Source organism: Limanda limanda, chromosome 6, assembly GCF_963576545.1.
Source record: "Limanda limanda chromosome 6, fLimLim1.1, whole genome shotgun sequence".
Taxonomy (NCBI): Eukaryota; Metazoa; Chordata; class Actinopteri; order Pleuronectiformes; family Pleuronectidae; genus Limanda; species Limanda limanda.
In genome coordinates this window covers 30,954,349-30,963,502 of record NC_083641.1, presented here as the reverse complement: position 1 = coordinate 30,963,502, position 9,154 = coordinate 30,954,349, and the positions used below count along the sequence as shown (strand labels likewise).

The 9,154-nt window shown below is 49.3% G+C and overlaps 1 protein-coding gene across 1 annotated transcript; it reads left to right on the top strand.

Annotated features, from left to right (window-relative positions):
• Positions 1-628: 628 nt before the first annotated feature.
• spint2 (serine peptidase inhibitor, Kunitz type, 2) lies at positions 629-7,549 on the top strand. The gene is made up of 10 exons (XM_061073839.1): positions 629-1,233; positions 2,102-2,272; positions 4,030-4,149; positions 4,359-4,382; positions 4,837-4,998; positions 6,280-6,336; positions 6,410-6,577; positions 7,089-7,133; positions 7,283-7,388; positions 7,465-7,549. Exons 1-10 carry the CDS (start codon positions 801-803, stop codon positions 7,547-7,549), a joined length of 1,371 nt encoding a protein of 456 aa, XP_060929822.1. The 5' UTR covers positions 629-800.
• The last annotated feature ends 1,605 nt before the right edge of the window (positions 7,550-9,154 follow it).

Here is a 9,154-nt window from a genome sequence, read left to right as displayed (position 1 = left end):
GCTTTCTGCAGAAAGTATTAAAATACACAAAGACAAATCCAGTGTTCCAGCCTCTTGTGTTTACAGATTCACATCACAAGGGCTTCGTTGATCATTGGTGAAGTTTTGGGGGAAAACCTGATCTGATGAGGACCAGCCCCCCCCCCCCACACACACACACACACAGTGTCCTATAGGAAGTGTGGGGGGGGGGAACCTGATCTGATGAGGACCAGCCTCCCGAGAAGGAGAAATAACTTTCATCTGCTTGGAGCAGATCTCATTTCTAGAAATATGACAAAGCTGATTTGCAAACCTTTAATTCTCCATTAAAAAACATATTTAAACTATAAACAAACATTCTTCCACATTAAATTATATTTGAAACATATTTCTACATTAAAATATTATAATACGTGTTTGTGTGTGTGTGTCTGTGTGACTGTGTGTGTGTGTGTGTGTGTGACTGTGTGTGTGTGTGTGTGTGTGAGTGTGTGTGTGTGTGAGTGTGTGTGTGTGTGTGTGTGTGTGTGTGTGTGTGTGTGTGTGTGTGTGTCTTTGTGTGTGTGCGTGTGTCAGTCAGAGGACAGTGCGCAGATGACGCAGCCGGTGGGCGTGGCCTATAGTGACCTCACCTGTCTCTCAGGTGATTTAATCTGCGACAACAAAGCGCTGCTGAACACGGAAGTGAGTCATTGTTCCCGCAAAGGTGAGTCGATTGACTTGTTTAAACCAGATCCAGACCCAGACCCAGACCCAGATCCAGATCCAGATCCAGATCCAGACCCAGACCCAGACCCAGACCCAGATCAGACGACGCAATGAAATCACTCGGTGTCCTAACACTGTGTGTCCTGCTCGGGCCCGGCCTGGCTCTGAACTGCACCTGGGACCGCTCCGTGGACCCGGACCGGGTCCCGGACCGGGTCCAGGACGGAGACCCCGGGTTCCGCCTGGGGGAAGTGGAGGCGCTGGACCCGGAGCGCTGCCGGGAGAAGTGCTGCTCGAGGCCGGCCTGTGACGTCGCTGTGGTCGGGCTCCCGATGGACGGGGGCCCGCAGTGTGAGCTGTGGAGCTGTGGGAACCAGGACCAGGACCAGAACCAGGACCGGCCAGTGTGCGTGTTCAGGCGCGGCTCCCAGTTCCAGGTGTTCCACAAGCAGGTGAAGAAAGTCCAGTCGAGCCCGGAGAAGCTGCACATCGTCCCGCTGCTGAGCTCCGGTGACCCGGACCCGAGGAACGGCAGCAGCCACGGTGAGTCCGAACCCGAGTCCGAACCCTGACCCGAACCCTAACACAACCACAGCAGCCACGGTGAGTCCGAACCCGAACCCTGACCCGAACCCGAACCTTGACCCGAACCCTAACACAACCACAGCAGCCACGGTGAGTCCGAACCCGGCCCAGGGTCCGGTAGTCTTATTGATCAGGTCTCATCGATCAGGGCCTGGCAGGGCCCACGGTCCAGCCCCCCCCCCCCCCCTTTATTATTTCACCAGAACCAGATTCACTGATAAACTGATCTGAAAAGCTAAACCTGTTAGACGCATTGATACTAAAACAATCCAAACAAGTTACTTCATATACAATGTAAACACAAGATTTAACTAGATTCATAATAAATAATGTATCTATCAGTTCAATTGTTTCATCTGTTCATTTAAAGATGATAAATAATCATATTGAACCAGAACATGAAGTGAACTCAAAAAAAGTACTGAACTATTTTCAGACTTTTCAGAGGTCGGCTGACAACTTCCTGTTTTATATTTTTACGATAAGAACCAATCGGACCCGGATGCAAGGATTGGCTCTCCTCAGTGACATCATCATTTCAGCTGTTTGTTTATTATGTTGATTTGTTTAGATTGTAAAATAAAGAAACGTTCACTCAAGAAAATCAAATGATCAGTTTCCTGTGGATCAGAAAACGTTGATGATTGATCGTTGATCAGATTTCCCAGCGTCTGATTTCACGTGTCGAGTTCAGAAAGAGACTCGGAGGAAGAATGTTGCTGCTCCGGCTCGACCGGTTCCACCTGCACAGTGTTGTGTGTTACTGAGTGTGTCTGTGTTGTGTGTGATACTGTGTGCGTTGACGTGTGTTTGTGTCTCCTGTCAGTTGTGTGTCGCCTGCCGGTGAAGGTGGGCTTGTGTCGCGCTGCTTTCCCGAGGTTCTTCTACAACGTGACCGAACAGAAGTGCCGCAGCTTCGTGTTCGGAGGCTGCGACGCCAACGGAAACAACTTTGAGTCTGAAGCCGAGTGTGAGTCGACCTGCGGCAGCGTCACAGGTAAATCCCCTGTCAACACGCCCTGCACTTCCTCTTAGTTACCATGGCGACAGGTGCCAGGGGTGAGTGGTCAGACCGGTTCCATGAATAAAGAGACAGAGAGAGACTTTGACTATTAACATACATTATACATCCAATAATCACACCAGTAAAAAAACAAGAATTCAAACATTTAAATCGGATACTTTAAACAAAAGTATCTCTCCCCCCCCCCCCCCCCCCACTGAGACCTGAGAGCTTCCTGGTTCCTGGTCAGGCTGTAGGAGGCGTGTTCTATTTTCAGGTGAGCTGCTCCCAAGGCTTTGAAGCCCTTCACCCAACATCTGGTTCTTCCTGCTCCTCCAGCTCAACAGGAAGTTCACCAGGACTAGAGAACAGTTCTCCCCCAGAGCCTCCACCCACTGCTGCAGTGTCTGAATAAACCTCTAGTCGGGGACAAGTCACCACTCGGGGCACTAGAGTCTCCCTGTCACCACAGGAACCACCACCCCCCCCTCAGCAGAATCCTCAGTCCACCTCAGATCTCAGAAGCACTCACCTGATGTTGGTGAGCCGGCCCAGTCCAACGATGCCAGCCTCAACAAACTGACTTCTCAGAATTGCAGGAAAATGTGTTTGTTTTCATTCAGTCACTGTAGAAGAGCGCCCCCCCCCCCCCCATCAGCCACATCCCCGGTCTGGGGTCAGGAGTCCGCTTGACCTCCAGGTCTTCACCACTGAGCTGTAGAACGGTGTCAGGTCATCTTCACGTGATCTCCTCATGCAGAGATGTTAGTCCAGCCCCCCCGGCCAGCTTGTGTGAGGAGAAGGAGCCAAACATCCTCTGCACCGTCTGAAGGGGAGATACAGGGCCTCTAGACCAGAAGATCTTCACCAGGATGGGAGGAGACATGGACATGATCATGGTCCACCATCAGGATCCACGGTGTGGCTGCAGCTGTGATCCTGGAGCCACAAACGATGAAGCAGGACCCTGGTGAAGAAGTCCCGTCAGGAACATGTGATGAGATCTTTATCACAAAGGAAGGTTTGAATCTTCAACCTCCAGATGGAGTCTGCCTCCACAACTGAAGCTGAGATGATTCCACAGGAGAGGAGCTTGATGCTGGAGCTCTGGCTCCTCCTCCTCCTCCTCTGGAGACTTTAGGGACAATAGCCTGAATTCTGGGAGCTCAGGGTTCTAGAGGTGATAAGGTTCAATGAGCTCTTTAAGGTTTGATGCTGCCATATAATTCTAAACCAGAAGTCAGTGTAGTGAAGCTACCACAGGAGACATGTGGTCTCTGGTCCTGGTTGTCTTCAGGACACGTGCTGCAGCCTTTAGGACAAACTGCAGAGTCTCTCACGACTTCCTGCTGGAGCCGGAGAATAAGGAATCACAAGAATCACGTCTGGATGGAACAAAGGACTCGTTCTTCTGCGTCTTGTTTTTCCAGGACATGACACCACAGGTAAAATCCAGAAAAGTATGAACCTCCTGCTAACATCCATGGACCCGACCACAGCTTCAGGCTGGATTTCCCCGGCTGAATTATCCGTAGACACCAAGTCGTGAGAGCTGCCTGCAAACTAACAACCAACAACTACACCAAAGTGGGAACATGTCAGGATTCTACCTGAGGATATGATAACATCCAACGTTTTCAATATGCGGATTGTTACATTATTAATTTTTCTGGTTTTATAGCAATATGCTTCCATAGACCATCATTTACACAGAGGCCATAATTAACGTTTGTCTGTTTTCCTGTGTTCAGGTTCGTTTCTCCCTCCGGACTCCACCCCCGCTCCAGTTCCACGTCGGGTCAAAGCAGCTCGGATGGTTCCAGCCGAGTCTGAAGCTGCTGCCACCGAGTCCGTTCAGCCTCACAACACAGGTAATTAACATCCTCACATATTAAAGTTCTGCAAGATCTGTTTAATAAGTAATAAATATGACTCGCGTTTCATAATTTTGTATCAAATTATCGTCTGTTACAACAAAAACGGTTCTGTAGAAAGAAATGGAACATAAATGTCAACGTCAGCCGAGAGGAAGATGGAGAGAAGAACTTTATCCTCGTTTCACGTTTTCTTTCTTCACCAGATCTGTCAGCTGATGACTACGCAGGTATGTTCTCACACACGTTCTAAGATCTGGTTCTAACTCTTTCCAGCACGTGCTGCTAACACGGTATCAAATGTTTTAACATGTGGTGTTAACATGGTTTAACATATTTTAACACGTGGTTCTAAGTTGTGATTTGTTAACGTAATGCTAAGATGTTCTACGATGTGGTTCCAACGCATTCTCACATCTTGTTCTTATTTCATATTTTGTCCATCAGCCGCTCAAGAACATCCGCTGCTGTTAGTTGTACCTGATGGAACCATGTGAACGACTTGGGCTCTCTAAATATTAATAATTACAAAAACTCTAAGAACTCTATTTCTGAATCAATGTATCTGGACACGTGTGTACATGTAGAGGCGTGTCTACAGATGTTTGATCAGCTGCTCCGTGTGATGAACGGATGAACTGTGTCCCGGTCAGGACAAACTTACCCGTCTTCTTATCCAATCAGAGCGCTGTGGGGCGGAGCCTGAGGTGGGTCCCTGCAGGGCGGCGTTCCAGCATTGGTTCTACAGCCGCCACACGGGCACCTGTCAATCATTCATCTATGGAGGCTGCCGAGGAAACAAGAACAACCACATCAGCCAGGAGAGCTGCATGGCTGCGTGTGCAGGTGAGACATGCACCTGTCCTCACCTGTGCAGGTGAGACATGCACCTGTCTGCACCTGTGCAGGTGAGACATGCACCTGTCTGCACCTGTGCAGGTGAGACATGCACCTGTCCTCATCTGTGCAGGTGAGACATGCACCTGTCCTCACCTGTGCAGGTGAGACATGCACCTGTCTGCACCTGTGCAGGTGAGACATGCACCTGTCTGCACCTGTGCAGGTGAGACATGCACCTGTCCTCATCTGTGCAGGTGAGACATGCACCTGTCCTCATCTGTGCAGGTGAGACATGCACCTGTCCTCACCTGTGCAGGTGAGACATGCACCTGTCCTCACCTGTGCAGGTGAGACATGCACCTGTCCTCACCTGTGCAGGTCAGACATGCACCTGTCTGCACCTGTGCAGGTGAGACATGCACCTGTCTGCACCTGTGCAGGTGAGACATGCACCTGTCCTCACCTGTGCAGGTGAGACATGCACCTGTGCAGGTGAGACATGCACCTGTCCTCACCTGTGCAGGTGAGACATGCACCTGTCTGCACCTGTGCAGGTGAGACATGCACCTGTCTGCACCTGTGCAGGTGAGACATGCACCTGTCCTCATCTGTGCAGGTGAGACATGCACCTGTCCTCACCTGTGCAGGTGAGACATGCACCTGTCTGCACCTGTGCAGGTGAGACATGCACCTGTCCTCACCTGTGCAGGTGAGACATGCACCTGTCCTCACCTGTGCAGGTGAGACATGCACCTGTCTGCACCTGTGCAGGTGAGACATGCACCTGTCTGCACCTGTGCAGGTGAGACATGCACCTGTCCTCACCTGTGCAGGTGAGACATGCACCTGTCTGCACCTGTGCAGGTGAGACATGCACCTGTCCTCACCTGTGCAGGTGAGACATGCACCTGTCCTCACCTGTGCAGGTGAGACATGCACCTGTCCTCACCTGTGCAGGTGAGACATGCACCTGTCCTCACCTGTGCAGGTGAGACATGCACCTGTCCTCACCTGTGCAGGTGAGACATGCACCTGTCCTCACCTGTGCAGGTGAGACATGCACCTGTCTGCACCTGCACAGGTGAGACATGCACCTGTCCTCACCTGCACAGGTGAGACATGCACCTGTCCTCACCTGTGCAGGTGAGACATGCACCTGTCCTCACCTGTGCAGGTGAGACATGCACCTGTCCTCACCTGTGCAGGTGAGACATGCACCTGTCCTCACCTGTGCAGGAGACACTTGGACCTGATTGGCTCACTAACAGCATGTGTCTCGTCCCTCAGTGTCCGTCCTGCCGTCCTCCAAGAAATCAGCCGATGATGTTTCCACAGAAACTAAAGGTCAGAAACAAACCGTCCCTTCTGAGCTGTCTGTCCTCAGCGGCTGCACCAGTAACACTTGTCTCTGTCTCAGATGAGTGTCTGTTGACCCCTGACCCCGGGCCCTGTCGAGCTGCCTTCCCACAGTTCTTCTTCAACCACAACACCGGACTCTGTCAGTCCTTCATCTATGGAGGCTGCAGCGGAAACAAGAACCGCTACGGAACCTTGGAGGAGTGCGTCCGCCACTGCAGCGAAGACAGTAAGGACCAAATCTTCACATGGCGTCTGTCCTCACGTGGCGTCTGTCCTCACGTGGCGTCTCAGACGTCTGTCCTCACGTGGCGTCTGTCCTCACGTGGCGTCTGTCCTCACGTGGCGTCTGTCCTCACGTGGCGTCTCAGACGTCTGTCCTCACGTGGCGTCTGTCCTCACGTGACGTCTGTCCTCACGTGGCGTCTGTCCTCACGTGACTTCTGTCCTCACGTGGCTTCTGTCCTCACGTGACTTCTGTCCTCACGTGACTTCTGTCCTCACGTGACTTCTGTCCTCACGTGACGTCTGTCCTCACGTGACTTCTGTCCTCACGTGACGTCTGTCCTCACGTGACGTCTGTCCTCACGTGACTTCTGTCCTCACGTGACGTCTGTCCTCACGTGACTTCTGTCCTCACGTGGCGTCTGTCCTCACGTGACGTCTGTCCTCACGTGACGTCTGTCCTCACGTGGCGTCTGTCCTCACGTGACGTCTGTCCTCACATTCTTGTCCTCCAGGTTCGTTTGACACTCGTGGGCGGAGTCGTAACCGCTGGACTGCAGGTAAGTTTCCTTTGAAGTTACACCAGTAACTTATCATTTTGTGATTGAAAACTAGAAGTGAAGGAAGTGGCTGTTTCAAAATAAAAGAGCATATCACTGATCCTGGTTCAGGTTTTCTAAATAAAAGCATGATCATCTTCCCTCCCCAGCCTTCTTCCTCTTCATCACTCTGGCCGTCATATCCGCTCTGCTGCTGGTGACGCTGGTCCTGGTCTCTGTGAGACGTCACCGTCTGTCCCACCGTCCCTCCATCAGGTGAGCTGCTCCTCCACGCCGCCCCCTGCTGGTCACAACCGGTGGCTCTTCATTGATTCATGTTTTTGTTTGACAGTGATAAGGAGGAGCTGCTTCCTGACGACCAGTCGTCTGTCGAGTCTCTGAATCTGCCAGAGAGTCCCAGACCAGACCAGGCCTGAGGGGGGTCCACGGGGGGGTCTGGGTCCACGGGGGGGTCTGGGTCCACGGGGGGGGTCTGGATTCTTTAATGTTCTTTCCTTTAACAAGACTTTAACAGTTGTTTCCTTCGTTCAGTTTTATCTCACGATCACTCGTCTGTTTTATGTTCTAAGATCTTTGACACTTTAAATAGTCGTTTAAAGTCATAATGAAGTAAAATATGAATCATTTGTTTTTAGTTTCATGTGACCTATTCACGTCTCACGAAACATGAAATGTAAACACGTCACATGACTAGGCCTGTCACGATAACACATTTTTCTGTGCGATTAATTGCCCCAGAAATTATTGCGATAAGCGATAATATTCCCGTTTTGACACCATTTTCAACTTATATAATGATAATGGCATAATAATGCAAGTACACCCTTTCGAAGATCAATAAACTTTTATTTTTAAAGAACACTGGAACTGGACATCTGGAAGACATTTAAAATATCCAGAATTAATTAACAAAACATCCAAAAACAATAAATAAAATTATTTTAACCAAAAATGCTCTTGAATAAAAACCAAACACAACCAAAAACAAGGAATGTGTTTTAGGTGAAGATGCAGGTTTGTTGTATTGCCGCGTTTTGTCAATATTGTTTTCAAACAAATGCGACATGTCGGCTCGCATAGGTTATTTGGTTGGCCCCGGCCGTTGGGTTTGAAGCCGAAGTGCTGTCGCGTTCGGCTTAGACACCAACTCCATCTTTTTATTCTTCCAAATGTTTTTTCTCTTGCTCTTCTCCTCTCGGGACTTCATGCTGCACTCTGCACTGTGCTACGCCAGGGCTCCGCCTCCCACATAGAGACCAATGCTACAAGTGACTGACACGTGACGAGGGGGTTAACTTATTGTGCCCTCAGCTCGGCCTTTAAGGCTGCGCTGCAGGAAATAATAACCATCACCAACTGAATGCCTAACCCTGCGCGCTGCCTTGAAGAAATCAGTTGGGGCAAAGAAACACCAATCCGCCGAGAGGGCAGATACACCGGATTAAAAACTTTTGATATCCAGTTACTTTGAAGCGTGCGCATGGAATTTATTGCAGCCGGCAAAAAATTATCGCTCATTTTAATTTATCGCGCAATTAATTGATTTATTGCATATCGCGACAGGCCTACACATGACGTAAACCTTTGGTCTTAAATTGTCTCTTCACTTTATGATTATCGCTTCTCAGTTTTTATATTTTATGATTAAATATTTAATCAGACGTTTGTTGATGTTTGTTGACGCTACTTAAAAACATGACGTTGAATTAAAGTCAAGAATAAACTCACCTACCAGTTTTACTTTGAAATGATCAGAAATCCAAAGTTTTTAAACATTTAATACTCAGGTTTCAGTCTGAAAACATTGGAACCTACATGTCCCATAATGCACCTGTACTGTGTCAGAGCCAGATCCATCTGGCCAGCGCTTTGAATTTTTTCTGAAGGATGAAATCTCATTTTCAGATTTATTAATCATTTATTCATAATCAGTGTGTTGACTTTAATCTGTGATTCATGCTTATTGAAGCTGTAACTGATTTGACCTGTAATAAAATAACTGTTGATTCATTCAGGTCTCA

Excerpts from the sequence above, each read along its gene's own strand:
- spint2 (XM_061073839.1), top strand. The coding sequence starts at position 801 with ATGAAATCACTCGGTGTCCTAACACTGTGTGTCCTGCTCGGGCCCGGC. Across the intron at positions 2,273-4,029 it reads GACCTGCGGCAGCGTCACAG|GTTCGTTTCTCCCTCCGGAC; the intron begins GTAAATCCCCTG and ends TCCTGTGTTCAG. Across the intron at positions 7,134-7,282 it reads TCGTAACCGCTGGACTGCAG|CCTTCTTCCTCTTCATCACT; the intron begins GTAAGTTTCCTT and ends TTCCCTCCCCAG.